General features: G+C 39.5%; 1 protein-coding gene across 1 annotated transcript; it reads right to left on the bottom strand.

Moving 5' to 3' along the window:
• Positions 1-1,477: 1,477 nt before the first annotated feature.
• selenoo1 (selenoprotein O1) lies at positions 1,478-21,016 on the bottom strand. The gene is made up of 9 exons (XM_041203638.1): positions 20,418-21,016; positions 18,745-18,948; positions 18,448-18,628; positions 16,857-16,987; positions 11,594-11,874; positions 10,880-11,036; positions 7,768-7,953; positions 6,655-6,811; positions 1,478-2,909 (listed from the first exon to the last, which is right to left on the bottom strand). The coding sequence occupies exons 1-9, from the start codon at positions 20,939-20,941 to the stop codon at positions 2,724-2,726; spliced, it is 2,007 nt and encodes a 668-aa protein (XP_041059572.1). The 5' UTR covers positions 20,942-21,016; the 3' UTR covers positions 1,478-2,723.
• Between the last annotated feature and the right edge of the window lie 674 nt (positions 21,017-21,690).

Below are 21,690 nucleotides of genomic sequence, written 5' to 3'. Positions count from 1 at the left end.
TGGTCATAGCCAAAGCATTCCCTGCATTGCTTTCTCTTTCTATTACTTTTGGAGTCCTCCAAAGGTTTATCCTTGGCCCATATTTTTCATCTATATGCTGCCCTACCCCTCAGTGACATCATCCAAAAATATCACAGTCCACACATACGCAATGTGGACCTCACCATCACCTCTCTCAATCTTCTGCTGCCCTGATCTGTCACATGGCTTGTCCAACATCAAAGACTGGATGAGCAGAAATTTTTGGTCCCCACTATAAACTTCATTCCTTGCTCCCTGGCTACTCCATAAGGGAGGAACCAGACTGTCAGCAACTTTGGCATCCAATTTGACCCCGAGCTAAGCTTCCACTCCACCACCAAGAGCACCTACTGTTGCTCATCTTCACTCACTCCTGTCTCTGTCCACCTGCTGCCTAACTCTGTTACCTCTACTCAACTATTCCAGAGGACTCCTGGCTGGCCTCATATTTTGCAGACTCTGTAAGCTTGAGCACATTCAAAATTCTACTGCACAAATCTGTAGTCCCATTCACTCATCACCCATCTTATGCTAGCTGATCCACATTAGCTTCTGGTCTGACAAAAGCTTGATTTCAAAATGTTCATCCTGGTTTTCAAATACCTCCATCATGTCACACCACCCTATCTCTGAAACCTCTCCCAGCCCTACAACCCTCCAGGATTTCTGCTCCCCTCCAATTCTGGCCAATTACATATCCCTGATTTTTATTACTCCACCACCAATGGCTGTGCCTTCAGCTCTGGAGTTTCCTTCCTAAGCCTCTCTACCTCTCTTTCCTCCCTTAATATGTAAAAACCTACCTCTTTCATCAAGCTTTTGGTCACCTGTCACACTATCTTATGTGACTCAGCGTCAAAGTTTGTTTGATTTTGCTCCTGTGATTTGCCTTGCAGGAATATGCTACATAAATTGTAAATACACATCTGTAGTTTCAGTATTTTGCATTTTCATCAGTTCTTTATAATTCAGATACACACCTGTGCAATCTTTATCAAAGGTTTCACTGATCACTATTATCCGTCAGTTTTACACATAGGCACACATCATTAAGCACTCGGGCCTTAATATCTACTCTACAATATAGTTTTATCTTGCTCTAAGTGTTGGCTTACTGGTTCTCACTTGGCATTGTGTATTCAAGCCTCACTTCATGGCCTGAGAACATCAATTCTGTGCAAAACTGAGAGAATGCTTCATTGTCAGAGGTGCCATATTTCAGATGAGATGGCCTCTTCTGCCTGTTCGATGGACGCAGGAGAATCCATGGGAGACATTCATCCTTCAAACAATACCACCACGACACTAGATTGACTGCAGTGTTTCGCTACATAATGACACACTTCAAAAGTAATTAGTTGGGTGTGGAAGTGCTTTGGCAAGTCTTGAGTATGTAAAAGGTGACTGTATGTAGATGCGCACATACATGTACAATTCATTCTTTTAACATAAAATAAACTGTTAATGGTTGTTTATTACTGCATTGCAGGGAACAGAATACACAGGCAATTTGTATAAATTTTAAAAGCCAATAAATTTAAGTTCAATCTTTTACAATTAACAAAATGGTTCTAAACAATGGATGTCTAAAAAAATCCTCAAGTGCAAATAGTCATTTCAGCAATATAAGCCTATATTGTGCGTTAACATTTCTTAAATGTTGAACATTTTACTTGAGTACAACAGTTTCCACATCATACAAAAATAGCTCAATACATTTGAGTTGATATTTTTGTATTCACAATAACAGATTTTGTCTGGAGATCTTATATTTCAACCTTTACAGAGCAGTATCATTGTCTCGCAATCAATTGTTCTACAACCCCATGTAGACGCTGTCTATTCAATAATGGAACTACATTAAAATGGGACTACATTAAATTAAGAATTATCTTTTAAGAAATTACAAGCACAGTACATTAAATAAAGTGGCCTTCACATGAATAAGTTGCCTTACAACTCACCTTTGGTAGACTAAATCTTTCAATGTACACCTGAGTGGTTCAATATCATTTATAGCAGCGGTACTACTAAATTGTATCACTATTCAGTTACAAACGCACATTCAATCATTTGTGATTACCTGGTTATTTTCATACTTATGAATGTCACTCATTACACACTTACTTATATAGATATAATGTCAGCTACTTTCATATCAAGGATATGGAGGAAAATTGCTGGTCTGCTTTCTGCCAGCTATACAAAAATAAAACCCACATCCAAAACTGATCTGTTATTTTCATGAAATTAAGCTTCTTTCTTTAGGGGACATTAAGCAAGTCCACCTGTGTTAGCATAGCTACTTCAATGTAAATTGCTGCAGTTTGTAACAGAGGTAGTACATGTTCCCATAGATTTTCATTGCTCTGTCAGAAAAATTAGTTCTCTGATAACTCATATTCCATACTGAACATCTCTCTCAAACACTCCTTTTAATAAAGAAAGTGATCAGTCAAAAACATTTATTGTTTTTATACTAATACGTTTGCACATTTTCTTTTCGCACCGTGCTTCAGCTGACAACATATTATAGTCATGAATCACAACTTTCATTATATCACAATGGGGTGTAGACTTCAGCATATCTGGTGCGCTTTTTGCAAAGGTAGATCTCCACATTATGTCTGTTGTGAGGAAACAGAGGCACTCATTACTTACCTTGGTTTGGCCTCTTTTAACCAGAAGCCAAAACAAGGTGTTTACGAAGATCAGGTAACTAAAAGTTTCCTAGCCCAGTCAGGTGGTTTACTGTGGTACGGCATTCTCCTGCTGTCTAATGCATCACCAGAAACTGCAGCCTGTACCGTTGCTTCTTGCAGCAGCTCCTCATCCACACAAGGCTCTTCACTGTATGGGTTCTCTAGAAGCTTCAGAACCTGTCTAACCTAAAAAAAAAACAAGATGTAGATTATTGTGCAATCTAAAAACACCTCACCTCACTCTAAAAGTCAGTAATTCTAGATAATTTCAATTGTTCACTTTTGATTAGCAAATTTCAGTTTTCAATAGTTTTCTGTACTGCTGGAATTTAACAAACATTTTAAGAGTTGGCCAATTTAATGGCTTCTATCAGTAAACTTGCAAAGTGAAAGAACTATTTCTTGGTATCATACTAAATTATTAAAGTTAATTTGACTTTGCGAGCCCATGGAGTTTGAATAGTTGTTAAAATTTAAATAAGAAACTAAATAAGGTTAGCATAAGAAACACAATGGCATGAATTTTCATCCTCAATGTGAGTTGTGGGAGTCAGGGCAATTCCCAGCTCAGCCTGACCATCTTGGGAGAAAGTGCTTGCAATGGTGGAGTTTTCATTGTGGGTGAGTGGGTGGGGTGGAGCTTCGTAAACACCTTGTTTTGGCTTCTGGGGTGTGGTGGAGGGGGGGGGAAGCAAGTTGGGGCGTTGGTGGTGGGTGCAGGGGCTTGGAGGCAGCCACAAATGCTGCTGGGTGCCAAGGCAGACGGTAAAAGGCCCGTCTTGGTGCTGTCAGACTTGTTCCCAATTAAAATCAAAAGGACTCCAGCCGTCACCCCTCCTCTTATTGCATCCATGACACCTCATGCCTTCCACCTACCCACTATGGTCCTTCATGCCAATGCCAAGCTATGCTCCTCCACTCACCCCTCTGGCCCCTCATGCTCCCTATGGCAAGCTATGCATCTCCACCCATCCCCAGTTACCCCTCATGCCCCCTATGTCAAGCTATTGTATATCCACGCACATTGACCCACTATACACTGTATACAACCAATGAACCTTACAGTGGCAGTAGGATGTGTAAACAAAGCTTTCAAAAAGTAATTCATTCATAACTTTTCACTTCGTTAAAAAAGCTATTTCACTACAAGGTAATAAAAATACCAATTATCATGACCCTTTAAAGTATCAATAAAAATATCACAAGTCCTTGAAACCACTTAACCTTGTGAAAATAAACATTGTGAAATTGGCTGCAGAGATCAGACAGCCTGAGCTATCAATCAGGTGAGGTTTTCTATGGGCAAAATTTTCCCCCCCGTTTGTGGGGGGGGATGGCGGTGCAGGAGCTTGTGCGGGTGGGCAGTCTTCCGATCGGCGCTCCCAATCAGGGGTGCACCGTCATTTTACGTGGGCGGGCCAATTAAGGCCCACCCAGCATGAACGTCCATCAGGAAGCGCTATGTGGGCGGAGATTCCCTTATCCGGGATTGTGCTCTATTGTGTGTGTGCGTGGAAGAGCGTACAGGTCTCCCTGAGGCAAAGTGCTGCCTCAGGGAGATCAGCTCCGATTTAAAACTTTCAATAAGGGTGATTAAAAATTTTTCCTTGCCATGTCCCCTCATATGACACTGTCACATTGGTTGGGACATGTCCGTAACTTTTATTTAAACATTTAATAAAAATTTAAATACCCTCATGAAATCTCATCCCTGAGGTTTCATGTTTTTTCTGAAGCCCGCCTGGGCTCCTGGCCTGCCCACCAACCTTAAGGTTGGATGGGCAGGTCCATCAATCATGTTAATTAGTTTTTAAATGGCCTTAATAGGCGGAACTGAAAGTCTAAATGGCACGGGGTAACGTCGGGATACACGCCTGACGTATTCCTGCCCCCGCTCGCTGACTGGAAAAGCCTGCCTCATGCGGTGCAGCTGTTTCAACAACAGTAATGGTTATTTGGGATCTCAGCCTGCTCCTATTTCTCATGTTGCTTTATACGATGACATGGAGATAGTTTGGAGAAAATATAGAGTGCAGTATTTTCAGTGGCAAATATTCTCATTCTGCGTCCACTATCATAAGAACATTTCTACCTGCAGGAGAATCTCTAACTTTAAGAATATTTTCCTGAAAATCTCATAAAGACTCAACATATCAGATCAGGATTCTTGGAGAGCAACTGACTCAAAATTGAAACATTAAAAATATATAAATCAGATAGGAAATTTTAGCAGTATGAAGAGTTTATGGAACCTGTTCCTGAAATACAAGTGCTGTATAATCAAGGCCCAATGAAAAGCTTTAGCAAATTTGGCAGGTTTAAATTGGCACCATCGCTCGTTGCAAGAAATGCACATGTTGGGAAAATAAAACACCCACCGACATCAATATAAAAGCAACTTTGAACGAATTCAGAGTTTCGTTACAATCTAAAAGGGGGCAAAAGATGGTGCAGTCAGCTTTTGGGAGGGGCAGACCACTTATTCATAAGTTGGATTTTGGTATCTTTGTAGGATCTCGGGAAAGAATGACAGTGAGGTAGATTATAAAGGATGAAACAGAGTTAGGAAGAGTGAATTAGTTTGTACAAAGCGCTGATGGATCCCTATCTTGATATTTTCTACAATTCTGGGCACTGTTCCACTCGCTTTAGAGCAGTACAAATAAAGAGATTACGGATCTGAGCTATAAAGGACTAACGGTATGAAGGATGTTTACAGTGGAATAAAAAGGCAACTTGGAGATGATCTTATTGAGGTATTTAAGGTCATGAAGGGAATAGGTAAGCTCACGCAGAGCACTATTCAATGTTAACGAAAGACTCGCACTTTTACAGTGGCCAGAATATTGCCGTTGGTGCACGAGGGCGGGCCCAACACGCCGTGTAAAATGATGCGCGATGACGTCGGGCGAGGGTCCTGATGTCATCACATGTTGTTTAGATATATTGTTCAGCAGGAGCGCGCTGGAGGCAGCTGCGTGCCCGCCAAACTGTCAATGGCCTATTAAGGTCATTAAAAAAACCAATTAGAGTTGTTAGCAATGCTGCCCGTCCAACCTTAAAGTTGGCGGGCAGGCGAAGAGCCCAAGCGGCTTTTGTGTTTTTCAGAAAACCTCATCAATGGGCGGGATGGGGTTTCCTGAAAGTTTTATAAAATAATTGATTAAATCTTGCACAATTTACAAACATGTCCCAGCTCATGTGACTGGGACATGTTTAAATAATTTTCCCCTTCCTTTATTAAAAAGTTTCACTATCAACTTAATCTCCCTGAGGCTGCTCTGTGCCTCGGAGATTGTTGCGCACTTTCGCGCACATGTGCGAAAGAGCACAGGCCCTGACTCTCCCTTCTCCCCCCCACCCACACAGGTAGAGGGCTACCAGCCGAGCGTCCACACACGCCCCCGCCCAGCTTGCCTGACATAGGTAAGATGCAACCCAGTGACTTTCTAAACTCAGGCTACCCCTAAGTGCTTTACAGCAAGTAGATACTTTTCAATTGTAATCATTGTTGTAACATATCAAATAAACTATTGAGTTTATAAAGTATAAAGTGGAGTTGGAAGTCTATGACCTTTGGGGCTGGCCTGAAATGATTTTTTTTCTGCACCTGCAAGCAAGAGAGGTGAAGGGGGGAGGGGGGTGGATGTTAATGAAATAGAGGGTAATTTAAATACATATAATAATAAATACTTGGGAACTATAATTTCCTGAAGGTTGCTTAATTGTTTTCTGATGTCAGGGAAGAACTTCCTGAACTGCAAATACTTTGTAAGATACCTTAAATATTTAATGTAATGGACCTTACTTTAATTTTCTAGTCTTAAGTTTTTCTTACACATTTAAGTATGCAATTCTTCCTCAGCCATTGGTTTGCAAAGGATTTTTTTGGCATGTAATCCTTGAAATCAATTTACTGCAGTTTACCCACCTCCGAGAAGTCCCCATTCTCTGCAGCGGTGATTGCATTCTGTGCAATGTAATTTCTCAGAATAACTTTTGGGTTGTTTGAATTCATCACCTTCACACGTTCAGCATTTAGTTCAGCGATGTCATCAACATCTTCTGCTTCATTCTCCAAACGAAACCTGAAAGAAAACAAAAAAACAAGTACAATGACATCTTTTCAGGCATATCATCACACTGAAAGCCCAAAGCTGAATGTTCATAAATACAAACTCAGTATCTTAACCTTTGAAATACTGCAGGAAGGCCACGAGCCAAAAATGAGGACCTTCTCTCACCAGTATCGAAGAGCTAATACAGAAATTGCATCTTACATTAATGCTTGAATTTTATACAAATTGGAGAAAGTTTAAAAATATAGAAACCACTGAGTTTTAGGGAACTTAAATATGGAAAAAGTATGCTACAATCCATTAAAAAATGAAAAATGTACAATGATTTCAGTGTTACTTTTAGAGCTTGTTGAACATTAAGCAAATCATGCCATTATTTGGAAAGACTGTGCTACACAGAAACCACAGATACAGAAGACACAAACTATGACTTCTAAGAGATTCCCATTATTCAGAATTTACAAAAATACATCAGCATGAATACACAAAGTTCTTTTTTTAATTTTTAAAATTGATTTTTTTCCCCCTGATTTTCTCCCTTCCTCTCAGTGCTGACTTGACCTAGCGTTCAATTCTATGAATGCTGGCCGACTGGGCACTTAGCCCAAGTGGTCTTTCTCCATGTCTGATCCAAGACAGTAACTGTCAACAAGCAATTTGAGTATTCAATCCTGTTCTCATCCAATGCCCAAACAACTCACTGCCAGGAGTCTCTAAATAGGAACCAGAAACAGGGAACCTAATTGATTTTCTCCCCCTGCAATGATCAAGCCGTGTATCACTTCAGACTAATTGCAGTACCCTACCAACCAATCCAGCGAACACATACAAAGACAGGAATCATTATTCTGCTCTGTGTGGCTTCATGCTATTCTGGGAGGCATCTTCAACTAACAGACACCTGGGGGAAATCTAGAAGTTATTTATAATTTTATTTATGCAACTATAAAGTTGCAATTTCTAACCTGTACTTTTGTAGCCAGTCTGTCCATGCTTTCTTCTGTTTGCTTAGTAGCTCTTCGGCTGTCATCTCCTCCAACTCAGAGAAGCGTTCTATGCGAGCCAACTCCTTAGCAATTCCTTCCTTGTTGCCAAGCAGATCAAAGAGCTGTGGGTTAGACTGGGACAGGGCTATCAACATGGACAGCTGCCTGTGTAGGATCACCAGAACACAAGGTCAGAATCTGAATAAACAAAGTCTAATTCGTAATCATACAGATTTTACAAAATGTAATACGCATATAATATTTTTACAAAAGTATAATAATTTTCATAATACTTTTCTGGTTTATTATAAAGTAAGTTTGTGTGTGTGAGTATATTGGGTCTGTCTGTGTGATTTAATTACATTTGGAGTCATGTAGACTGCAAGCTTGAAATAATCAAAAGAAGCTAGGTGTAGAAATATGTTTGAAATGCTAATGAGTAAACATGGATGCTGGCTTAGCATGTAAGGTATGATGGGAATTTGCATTTTTAGATAAGTGATGGGATTGTTTAGATTTCAAAGGGATGTTAGTCTATTTACAACTAGCCAAATAAGCAAGGCTAAGGAGTGTGTTTATTTTTCCAAAAGGTTATTGACAATATTGACAACATGAAAGTGTTTATATTATGAGAAAGATACAGTTCCAAAGACATATGGAACAATAGAATTTACATATTAAAGAGAGAGAAACATATATAAAGGAGAATGAAAGGCTATGTGAAGAGAGGGCCACGTAAGATCTAACAGGAGTGTGTGAAACAGCCTTCAAGAAACCTCCAGCTATTCATGCATAAGTCGGCTGTGTCCAGTAACTGAAGTTGGAGAAAGCCATTTAGAATTCCACTGTCAAGTGGGTACTGTGTTAACTTGCTGGTTTTATTTTAAATCTAAAATCTATTTTGGACTGTTGCCTTAAAGGGGTAATTGAGAGTCAGGTTAATTAGGAATTTTAGGAATTGTTATTGTAGTAAGTAAGTGTAGTCTTATGTACGTGCTTGAAATCTTTTATTTTGTTAATAAATATTTTAATTTAATTTCTAAAATCTATAAAGGTCTTGGTGGACTCATTACTTCTGAATTCAGTGCACACATCTTCTCGTAATAAATACAAATTGCAAAATCGTTGTGATAGCATGACCAAGTTTCCCTTGTGGATTTGGTCCAGGGGATCCAAAACTACAAGAGTCTTCCCTAAACTGCTTTCTTTAACAAAACTGGGTACACATAATTATACAATAAATAAATTAGAATGAATAAATTACCCACCATTTATGGCAAGTTATAAAAATTCTTCCACAATTGTAAAAAAAAAACTCATAAATGGCTTTCCCCACAAGTGCGATAATTTGTAGTATGCCATCTCTAGTGAGGTTATTTCTGTGGGTAAATAACTCCTGGCAGAGGGTAAAGTGCAATTGCTACTTCATATATTGAGGAATGTTTCTTATTGGTTATGTATGAAGTCTCCAAACCCATGTGACAAGTAAAACGGCTATGCAATCAGACATTATCATATCGCATAATCATGGTATCGCTTTGATATCTAAACTAATAATACCCAATATCTCATTCATTCACCTAAACTAAAAACACAATGTTAATAGTACATAGTAATATTTTTAAGTTATAACACTTTCAAAATGCCCCAAGGTCACAAAATATTCTATCAGATAGAGTATGTTTCAAAATTCAGAGATTTGAATAATTGTGGACAGAAGTCAGTAGGCCATTGCAGGTAGGAAACTGATAAATAGATACCCCATGTATACCCTGTACTCCATTGTGTAAAAGTATTGAGAATAATTCAGTGTTGCAACTTATCATTCATTGCCACCTTTCAATACTGATCTGCAACTTATTAGATTATGGAAAAATCATTTGTGATAAGTAGCTTTTGTTCCTTTGGTCATATTTGACAAATGGAGAATCATTTGACACATGGCAACAAATTACACTATTCCTCATTTGGTACTCCTAATGCGTTCCTATAAAATGGCGTGCTAAACAAAAATTACTTTGCCATAGGAAAACCGGTAATAGGGGTAGGTTACATACCTGACCTGTAATTATTACCTTAAAAACCTGTTGGCTCTCTTGAAGCTAACTGGCTCAAAAATCCTCTATAACTTACAGTGCAAACTCTTTGAATTTACCTCCAGCTCACCGACACTCCACCTCTCCCACTTGCCTCTTTCCTCCCTGAACCTCTCCCAACTCAACGGCCCTCCCACTCACTAAAATACTTGATCAGGACTCAGACAGGTTAGCAGAAAGGTGGAGGTGCAATTTAGTGCAGAGAAGTGAGAGGTAATGCATTTACGGATGAAGCCAAGGAGTGTGAGTATAAACTCAATGCAACAATGGTGAAGGTTGTGCAGGAGCAGAGTCTGGGGTGCAGATGAGTGATTTTTAACAAAGAGGGGGGCAGGGTGACCAGAGATGGAAATGGACAGGATTTGGATTTTAGGAGATGCTATAAATATTGTAGAGGTCCAGATTAAAAACCAGAAGGGATGTCATTATCGGCCCTCCCGCTCATCACTTCCTTCTGCTTCTCCCTCTCCTGAACCCTTGCTGTGAGCAAGGGGCTCAGGAAAGCAGTAGTGGAAAGGAGGCAATGAGTGAGAGAAGCTGAGAGTGGGAGGGTCAGGAAAAGAGGCGGCAAGCCAAGAGGCTTGGGGAAGCAGCGAGCAGGAATGATCGGGGTGGGAGAGGCTGTAGGTGAGAGAGTTGGAGAGGGAGAGGCGGCAAGTGGGAAGGTTAGCGAGCAGGAGCGTCAAGGGAGGTTGAGACAGTGAGTGGCAGTTTGATTTTAAAAAAGACTGCGCATGCTCAGTAACTGCACTAAATCGAAAATAGAGCGCTACAGAGGAACATCCCTAATTTACCAAATGCACTGAAACGAAAATGCATTATTGGAACATGCTTTAACAAAGACACACCTGTGCTACAAAATAATTTTAACTTGCAAACTACTGATAATCAACAATAGCTTATTAGATATACCAGGAGTGTGTAAAATAATGATTTTACAAGTAAACTTTCTTTAAATCTCAAAAATGTTTCATTCCCTAGGTTTACATTATTACCGTGGATCCATACTTGGTTTGGAGGCCAGTTTTAGCTCTTCCAAAGATGCACATTGCTTTATCAGCTTTTCAAGAAATTCTCCCAGTGTAAATAAAGTGGAAATTCCAGGAATTGCGAATTCACTAAGCAAACGGAAGGTGTTTGTAAAATCTGCGCCTGAATGAAAAAAAAACAGAAGTTATTTAAAAGGTGCTTGCCTCTTTAATTCAATTCTCTGTGCAAGCATCACAATGAACATATGAACGAATCGAATTGTTACATTTAACCTGGTTACAACTAGTTGGCTATGCATGTGTATCTGATCACGTGCATTAACATTTAGGATTTGGAAGGAAACCTGAACGGCACAAACAAGACATAACATTTTTGGCACATATGGATGTATGTCACTCGTCCCGCTTCTGTAATCACTCATTCTCTCTTTTCATTACTTCAGGTCTCCCTTTCTGTTTTCTTTTTACAGTCAGCTCTCTTACACACTGGAGGTTGTTAGGGAAGAATAATGGGTTTGGAATTAGGGGAGGATAGAAAGCTGGATTAAGAATTGTTTAGTGAGAAACAGGGTAAGAGTTAAGGGTAGTTTTTTGATGGATGTTAATGGTTTGGATAGGGGCTTAGAAGAAATACCATCAACATTTGCAGATTATACCAGAATAGGAAGTATAGTTAATTCTTTAGAAGGTTAAAAGGAAGTTTGCAACTTTCATACTAACCTGTTATCTGAAAAACGTGCAGCAGTTCAGAAACTAATTCTTCGTCCCCTGCCTTCTCATATTGAAGAAGTCCCAATTTCTTTCTCATTTTTTGCAGGTAATGTTGCTTGAACTCTGCATTATATTCCCCTTCAATGATAGACTGACTTTCCTCCAGAGGCAGCTCAGGAACCAAGGCCTCAGCCAATTTAGTGAGATTCCATTTACAGATTTCAGGTTGACGGTTGTATGCATAGCGGCCTCTATTATCAGAACCATTACATATATAATCTGGATCAAACCTTTAATGGTTGGAGGAAGAAATAGGTCATTAAATCATTCATGTTGGAGCCTTTTGTGTTATTATGCTGTACAATGCATTACTAAGTTCAAATATCTATTATCACACGTATTATTTTACATTGATAAGTAATATTGCTACATGTATAAAGGCTCCAAATATATGCAGCAATGCATATCCACTTCAGAAAATACAAATGTGGTTTCTTGAAAATCCAGAAGGAAAATTGTTGATCTAAAACAAAGCTATTACAGCAATATAGCAATTGAATAAAACGAAATGCAAAGTGTTCTTCATTTATTATTGCATAATGCAATTCAAAATACAGATTTAGTTATAGGAGAACATATTGACTTAGTGAATTTGTTCATTAGTTGAGCAGTATTATGTTGGACAATGAAATGTGCTCCATTTTGTTATCTAGTGTGACTGTCAAGCACTTCTAGGTCAGGTACAATACAATCAGGCATAGGATAAAATTCTCCCGACACACAATGTGCAAACAAGAGAAACACTCCCTACAGAAAACATTGTACTGCATATACTTCTGTAAAAGTCAAATTTTTTAGACCAATTTTTTATAGGGTAAAAGTCACGGGATGAGTTTTACACTGATAATGTTTTCAAAGGGTTAACATCTGGGCTTGATTTGGGCTCAAATGAAAGCCAAAAAAGATGTCACAATGGAATAAAATAAAAAACAACACCAAAGGAATTAATATTAATTATAATTCATAATCTGATCACCTTAATAATTTAAGTAAATAAAAACAAAATTTAAACATAGAAATGTTTTTAAGCATTTACTGATGGTCAGAGAGATGGTAACAACCAAGCACAAATTTTAAATGACCACAAAAAAAGAGAATGATTAAAATGTGCAACATTGTCACTCAGGTTAACTAACATTTATACATTTACAAATAAATTGAATCATTAACATCTCCAGGATTATACTTTATCTCTGAACTTTTTGGGCTTTAATCACTAAAAAACTGGGGTTGTCTTTTACGTGAGGTATATGAAAAATTCATTTTTTTAGGCTAAAAATTATGGGGTCAACTTTGACATAAGGTTCACTTTTTCACAAGTATATATAGTAATTTAAAAAAAAAATTCCACATGCCACCTTCACCAAGCAAGATCATCAATTTAGTGCCAAATCAGGGGACCCATGTCCCCCAGGAAGTGGGTTTAGCTACTCCAACTAAGTGGGAAGTTATGAGCAGAAATCTGACCAGTTAGGGCTTTTCTGATGAATGCCAAAAGAGTTAATAAATAATCAGATAGAAGTGTCCAATGTTACAAAATGGGTTATGGATAATATTAGTGATGATGGTCAGTGAGATGGTAACAACCGAGAACAAATTTTAAATGACCACAAAAAAAGAATGATTAGAATCTGCAACATTGTCATATACCATTGGTAAAGCATTGGATAAATTAATTTAAGAGAAAATGTTAAATATTACAGGGAGTGAGCAGGGGAATTTGAATTATGTTATGTGGCTCATATGGAGAAAAAACACCATTTCCCATTTCTGTCGTATGATTCCAGCCCAAGTTTAACTCGACCCTCATCATAGCTAATTCACTTCATCTCAGATATCATCCAGCTGAACCATTGCAGAACTCCTTTCCAAAGCCAGTATATATCAACAATGGTGATCAAATCCATGCACAATATTCCAAATGAGGCCTGTCTAGCATTCTGTACACTGAAGCAGCAACTTCTTCCATTAATACTTGACACCTTTCATCTTCTCTTTTGCCATTTGATCCCTTGATTCACAAACTAACTATCCGCTAATTGCTCTGGACCTAGAAATTATATTGTTTCACGACCACCAATGTTTCCACATTTAGGCTGTAATTCTTTCTTTTGTCCAAACTGTATTATTTGCCCATTTAGGTTAATTTCCATCAGTCATCATTCTGGTCACTTGCTTAATCTTGTGATTTCTTCTTCACAATTCACTGATACACGGACATACGTAGAAATACATCACTGTGGTTAAGTCTCCAAAATGAAGCTATGAAGACAGGGCTTTCCAAATAAGGAGTTGCAAGATGAGTTTTTGGACCTGCTCTCACTGAATGTTAACAGCTGCGTGGCCCCTTTAAATCCTTGAGGTTTTTAAAATGGTGGGCGTGGCCTAAATGGCCACTGCTTGAGGCCTGATTCCTGCTCCAGCAATAAAAGCAAAGAACTGCGGATGCTGGAAATCCAAAACAAAAACAAAAACAAAAATACCTGGAAAAACTCAGCAGGTCTGGCAGCATCGGTGGAAAGGAACACAGTTGATGTTTCGAGTCCACATGATTCTTCAACAGAACTAATTAAAAATAGAGAAGGGATGAAATATAAACTGGTTTGGAGGGTGGGGGGGGCGGTTGTTGTTGGGACAAGAAGGGCTAGGTAGAGGGCCAGTGATAATGGAAAAAGCTGAGAAAAGAAAAATCTATATAAATTATTGGAAGAAAAGAGAGGGATCAGAAAGGGGGTGGAGATGGAGGAGAGAGTTCTCTCCTCCATCCCCACCCCCTTTTCGATTTTCCCCCTTTTTGTTTTTTCCAATAATTTATATAGATTTTTCTTTTCTCAGCTATTTTCATTATTTTTAAATGTATTTCCATCCATTGTTTTATCTCTACTTTTTAGCCTATTTCAACTCCTTCACCCCACCCCACCCCCACCAGGGCTATCTGTACCTTTCTTGTCCTGCTTTCTACCTTTAATTAGCACATTCGTTTAGATAATATCACCACCTTCAATACCTCTTTGTCCTTTTGTCTGTGACATCTTTTGGTTATCTCCACCTATCACTGGCCCTCTACCTAGCCCTTCTTGTCCCAACAACAACACCCCCCCCACCCCCCCAAACCAGTTTATATTTCATCCCTTCTCTATTTTTAATTAGTTCTGTTGAAGAGTCATGCGGACTCGAAACGTTAACTGTGTTCCTCTCCACCGATGCTGCCAGACCTGCTGAGTTTTCCAGGTATTTTTGTTTTTGGTTTTGTCCTGCTCCAGCAAAGTGACTGAGAAGGTGCGTTTTTAAAAATGTGTGAATATTAAAAACTCTTTCCCCAAACCTGTCTCATAGGGGTTTCTCTCTCTCTCTCCCCAACACAATGCTTTCACACCTCCCACTGAGGGGTCACAACAATTTCAGAGCCTCGAATTGGGGTCTCAGTGGGAAAAAGTTTGGGAAACTGTATTAAGGTAGGGTTTCTGCATAGAGCACATGCTCTGTCCTGTATGGAGATAGCCTGCTTAAGTCCAGAGAATTTAAGATAGATTAGCAAAATGTTTGTTTTTAGGAAGCCCATATGTGCACAAGGGCTCTGCTGGAGCTCAAATTTGCTAAAACATCACGGCTGTGCACATCAGAAACCTGACAGAGAAAAAAATTACATTCTGAATTGCAATGTAGGTCAGGAGATTTATCTGATTTCAATTCCTTATTTGGTTCATACTTTCAGTTTTTCCCCTTAATAATCTCTCACCTTCTCTCTCCTTCTGGTATAGTATCCTCCTTTTTCCATTGTGAAGACCAAAGTAAAATATTAATTTAGCAGTTCAACCATGACCTTGATCTGGCAGCAGCTCAACAGCAAAAATGTTTCTTCTGAATTTGTGCTCAACTGTGGGTAATTTTGTGCTGTGGATCCACAACCAAAAAGTATAGGTACTGCCCAAAAACAGTTTACAGGCAGGGACGTTGTTTTTATCTTTGTACTAGGTTGACTATACAAGGTAAGGATCTATATTACCCACTTTGCTGTTCCACTATATGTGCTGGGAATTGGTAGGATAATCCACACAAGTTCAGTAAATGTAAAACTGATCATCATAAATGCATTGGTTCACTGTATGAGGAACAATTTTTATAGCTTAATAGATGGAGTAAAGATAAGTAAAATCCTGCAATCTATCCAAATCGGTTTTTATTTGCTGTTGATGTAATAGCTCATTTCTTAATTAATTTGAATTCAGGGCTTTAATCTGAGGTGACAGTCAGAGTTGTGCTAACTATTAAGTAGAAGATCAGTAATGTAAGGAGGTATTCCACACTGTATCCAGCCCATAACTTAAAGATAAAGGTAAATTGTTAGCTTGGAGACCTGCTAACCTAGATAGTTTACGCTAAAGTTGAAACTTTAGTTCATAGGAAATGCACAATTGCTTATGAAAGCTGATTTCTGTGTTGGGTGCAGGGGCCAGGGTTATAGATACATATATCCATCCTTCTTTGGTTCTGCACACTGATACTCCAATTTACTGCACCACCTTAATAAGGAGTTATGATGACACATTACATACAGAGTGAATAGCCCCAGAATTATTTTTTAAACCAAAGAGGTTGAGGAGTCACAAGTTTTGTGAAAATCCAGCAAAGGGTTAAAATCAGATAAAATTGAACAGGCATATTCATTATTAGCAGATCTAAAACTGATACAAACAGTACCTCACATTTTCATATTCAGCAAGAATCCACAATCAGTGAAACAAAATCAATGATATTCAGTATTTTTTCTAGCCCTATGTAAAATTCTTGAAATGATAAGTTAGTGCAGCAGTTCTTAATGGACCAATTATACCAACTTCCAGGATTTTGAAATTCACAAGGAAAGAAAAAAGCATTTTAGAACAAAAAAAAAAGCAGCAGCCAGATGAACTGTTCCAAAACGTACATCTCTGTCTGATAAACACCACTCAAAAACAACAGCCTGGAAAAGCTCATGGCAGAAACTACTTCTTCTCAGTTGAAACGGCAGCACAGAAAGATGAAATAAAAATATAAAATTAACAAATGCCTTCCTCTGCAACACTTATCATTGGTTACATGACATGTAGAACACAAAAGAGTTTGAGTTTCACTGACAATATCTATGGTGTGTTTGGCAACTGCATTTGAAACAAAGTTTTAACACTGCAAAATTCTAAATAATTTCTCCTTGCATTCAAAATCCACATACCTATCCATGAAGCCAAATGGTCCATAGTCAATGGTGAGTCCCACGATGCTCATGTTGTCTGTATTTAGTACACCATGACAAAATCCAACAGACTGCCATTCAGCAACTAGTCTGGCTGTCCTCTTAGTTATCTGCAGATTTATTAAAACAGAGTTTCTTTTGGATGTATAATAAAAAAAATTACTATTCAATTTTAAGACATCTCTTTGCAAAAAAAAAACACACATTTTGAAATGTACCGAAGTTCTGTAAATTTAATTAACACAATTCTGTTTTCAGTTTTGTGTTCAAGGTAGGTATGAGACAGTCCTGGGGAAATAAACCATGACATCATTCATTTCTCTACCTCTATGAGTAATTTTTCGTAAATGGGTAATTTTTAAATAAATGTTTAGTGAAATAATCACTTGTAGGTTGTGTGTAAAATGGAGAGGAAAAAAAATCTCAACAAAAAGTTTGAAACTATAATCGCTTTACATTAGCACATTTAAAATGTTACACCGGTACAAATGGTGAGTTCACAATTCAATTCAATTATTGTCCATTTGGAAATTCACTGCAGGCACATTGCTTGCTCATTTAAAAATATAAACACATGCAAATGGTAACCAACATTGAAAAAGGAAAATTATATCAGCAATGTGAAATTTCATGTAGCTGCGGTGCAGTGCAATTTTGCAGCTTAAAAGAGAAACAAACAGAGACACAAACAGGCAGACAGAGCGAGAGGGAGAAAGAGATTCCTCACATCATTGTGGCATCCCAAACTTGAGTTTACTGTAATTTTTTTTCTAAAAATGCCACAAATCTTTTAAAAGGCCAAAATCATAGGACTTGACAGTACTTAACTTAAAGGAGAGAATCAATCATCATGCAAGGCTGGTATGTATGAAGTAGTGGACATGTGTCATGGGGTTCTACATGTGTTTAAGTTTGTGAAGGGTCGAAATAGGAGGCCGCCAAGGGAAATTAATTGATCTTCAGTGTGAAGGATGCATGAATTTGGGTTTAACCAATGCACTATATGTATTAAGTATGGTTCTTCAAATAGGAGACACTACAGTCTCTACCTTTCCATTTGACAAAACTAAGACTGGAACTGACAAAGCAGTTTTAGTGATTTAATGCTCAGCTGTCATGACATGCAGCATTCTACCTCATTGGACCACCTTCAGAAATAGCCATTCAAAACAAGTTATATCTTTAACAAATGTTATATTTTTCCTCTTCTTTCTGTTACATCAACAAACCGCTGACCTTCATGTCATGTACATAGAATGGAACTTGGGTGAATGCTGTCTTTTCTAATGCAGAGGTGCAGACACCTCCAGAACTATACCCAGATGAGATCAGCTAACTAACCAGGCCACGAAACAAACTTGGAACCTACCTGGGCTGTTTAATTCAGATTTGTAGTGTGCACTTGTATACAGCTAATAGCAACGGAACACATAATGCCAAAAAATAATCCAAGTGTACGCTGGATAGTGGCAGCTTGCAATGAACTCTTAAAGCAATGATACACAAGGGCAAAAACATGTAAATAGCATTCTATTCTACTGCACAATTATTTATTTATATAACTTCTTACCTCTCTGAAGAATGCAGCATTTCGCTGTACTGTGTTTTGGAAATGTGCACTCTGAATTTCTGGATAAAATGTTCCAATAACATAGTCAAGCATTTGAATTCGAATATCATTTCTACCGCAACTAGGTCCCTTTCGACCTGTATACTCGTCCATAGGTTTAAATATCTCAAAAGATCCAAATCTGATTTTAAAACACAAAACAAGATACATTTACTTATAGGTAATTAAGGTAACCTTAATATTTGATAAATTCTGAAAACTTACACAAATTTACACCAAAAACAGAAATCCTAATACCGTAAAAATGTAGAAGCGATACGAAGAACAATTGTGCATTTTTCATATATTGGATGTCCATCATACAACACGTCCCTAATGACTTTAGAATCTGATGTTACACAAGTTCCCCCTCGTGTTGTTGGAATTCCCAGATGGAACATGGCCTCACTACAGAGAAATTCTCTTATACTGGAACGAAGCACTTTTCGACCATCTGATTGTCTGCCAAAAATAAATTTGAACATAGTTCACACTATTATGAACTGTGCAAAATTCAAATGCAAGATCCCATATAATGTACTATATGCAACTATGAGGCAACACTAAAACTTGTAACAGGTTTGTACTTAAAACAGGTGCATTGTGCTGCAACAACAGAATTTATATAGCATTTTTAACATAGGAAACATTCCAAGGAATAAGATATTAGGAAGCTGATCCAAAAGCTGTCTAATGATGTGGATTTCATGTTTGGTATTAGATGAGGAGATGCAGCAGAGGCTGAAGTGTTCAGGCACGGAATTCCAAAGTGTGGGGCCTAGGTGGTTGAAGGCACTGCAGTCAGTAGCATCAAAGAAGGCATAGCAGTTAATGATGTGATGGGAGTGGGATTGAAGCAAATGCACAAAAATCCAGGTAAGAACAATAGCAGTTTCAGAGGAGTTGTAGGGCTGTGTTGAGTGTTACAGAACACTCAGGGAGTCCAAGTTACTGTGGCAATATGCAGTTTTACATGCATGTTATCATCCAGAGCAAAGAATAATAATGGTAGAGGTTCCGACTTTCTATCCATCCCATGGCTGACCTGGATTCTCTCCTGCTCTCACCGCCTGCAGGAACGATTTGCAGATTGACGATCAACCTTTTGGCCACATTATGAATGTGTCTTCCTTGATCATCAATTCCTGGGGTATGACTCAAACCCAAAGCTTCTGGCTCAGAGGCAGGGACACCACCTGCTGCACCACAAGACTGCCACTATAGGGTTGTAGAGTTACAAAATAGGGTCGGGTGATGCCATGAAGGGAAAATGAAAATTTTAATTTGTGGGGACTAGACACCACTATCATTCAGAAACCAGGGGTAAACAGGAGGCAAGGAAAGAGTGCACAAAGAATACATGATGCCCCCAAACTCTGTACTAACAGTCTGTGCTTATCCAAAAGACAAACTTTGCTCCCAGGATAATAATTCAACAGGATAATTATATTTTTATAAAAACAAAAAAACTGCGGATGCTGGAAATCCAAAACAAAAACAGAATTACCCGGAAAAACTCAGCAGGTCTGGCAGCATCGGCGGAGAAGAAAAGAGTTGACGTTTCGAGTCCTCATGACCCTTCGACAGAATTATATTTTTAGCCACCTGTGTCAATTATATCATATATATTTACACTAAAAAAAAAACAAATCTTACATTTATAGAGTGCTGCTGACGTTAAAAAAAAAAGTCGTGTGCTTGAAGCCACTCTTAGGGGTGGAAAAATAAGCATGGAACAGGAGGAATGTGGGGTTGTGAAATCTAGTAACCGTCTCTTCCACTTGGGACGCGCGCGAGCCCAAGTCTAGGATTGGGCTGAAGAGGCCCCCAAAAGTCAAAACCAGGAAAGGCCCAACTGGAATTAAACACGCCTTTAAAATCCCTGCCTAGAGTCTGTTCTAGGTTGTAAAGCAAGAGTGGGTTGTATTGACCTGGAGTAAGGGGTGGGTCCAGCGCCTTTGATCTGCAGCTCCCATCTCTGCCCCTTCCCATTGACCACCTCCCCCAGGTACATGGCCGCTCCGTCGCCCAGCTGCCCGGCGAAGCTGCCGAACTGGTGGCCGCAGTAGCAGTGAGCGGCGGGCTCCGAGCCTGGCAGCTCCCGGTTCCCGCTGAAGTACTCGGCCACCTCCTGCTCCGACTGCCCCGGCCCCAGGTCCAGGAGCCCGAGGGCCGGCAGCGAGTAGGCGACCAGCCGGGGTCGGTCGACCGGCGCCGGGGTGACCCGCGAGAAGCAGGCGCCCGGCACCTGGCGGGAGCCGGGCTCTCGGGACGGGTCGAGGGGCAGCGAGCGCAGAGCCAGGTTGTCGAAGCGGAGGCTCCGCAGGCTCACCCTGCCGCTGCCTCCCGTGCCCATCGCCTGGCCGGCCGCCACTGTCACCCCGCCGCAGCGGGCTCGGTGTTGATAGCGGTGCGGGAGAGCGCGGCCAGCACTGCGAGCTGCGCTCACGGCCATACACAGCACCAACAGGCAACAAAATAACCACAGGGGCGATAGTGCCACTAGGGAGCAGCCTCAGTACATTCACTTCCGAGATATCTTGTTCCTGCACGACTAGAAACTCGCAATGAATCAGCTGCTTTTACTTTGTTAAGTTTGTTTTTTGGACGCAGTGTTGTTGTGCTCATTTATTACGTTGTGGTTAGTTTTGCACAAGATTTTTGTTTTGTTACTGATTGATAGAGTGGGGGGGGGAGGGTGTGGGGGGAGTCAGATTTGTACCCAGAGCTGTATTCTCTGTGCCCAGGCGGAAATTTACCGCGTACAATAATTCCCTGCAGCTTACAACTCAGCCCAGGGTAAAAGAAAAAACTTGCATTTATATAGCGCCTTTCAAAAGGCGTTTTACATCCAATGAAGTACTTATGAAATGTAGTCACTGTTGTAATGTAGGAAACGCAGCCGCCAATTTGCACACAGCAAACTCCCACAAACAGCAATGTGATAATGGCCAGATAATTTGTTTTTGCTATTGAGGAATAAATATTGACCAGGACACCAGGATTAACTCCTTTGCTGTTCTTCAAAATGGTGCCTAGGACTTTTTACATCTGCCCAAGCAGGCAGATGCAGCCTTGGTTTAATGTCTCATTCGAAATTTGGCAGGGCAGTACTCACTCAGTATTGTACTGGAGTGTCAGCCTTGATCTTTGTGCTCATGTCAGAAAAGCAAAATATATTTCAATTTTCCATGATGTGGTTTG

The sequence above is a fragment of the Carcharodon carcharias genome, chromosome 13 (genome assembly GCF_017639515.1).
Source record: "Carcharodon carcharias isolate sCarCar2 chromosome 13, sCarCar2.pri, whole genome shotgun sequence".
NCBI lineage: Eukaryota > Metazoa > Chordata > Chondrichthyes > Lamniformes > Lamnidae > Carcharodon > Carcharodon carcharias.
The sequence above is the reverse complement of the archived record's forward strand: the minus strand, read 5'-3'. Positions and strand labels throughout refer to the sequence as shown.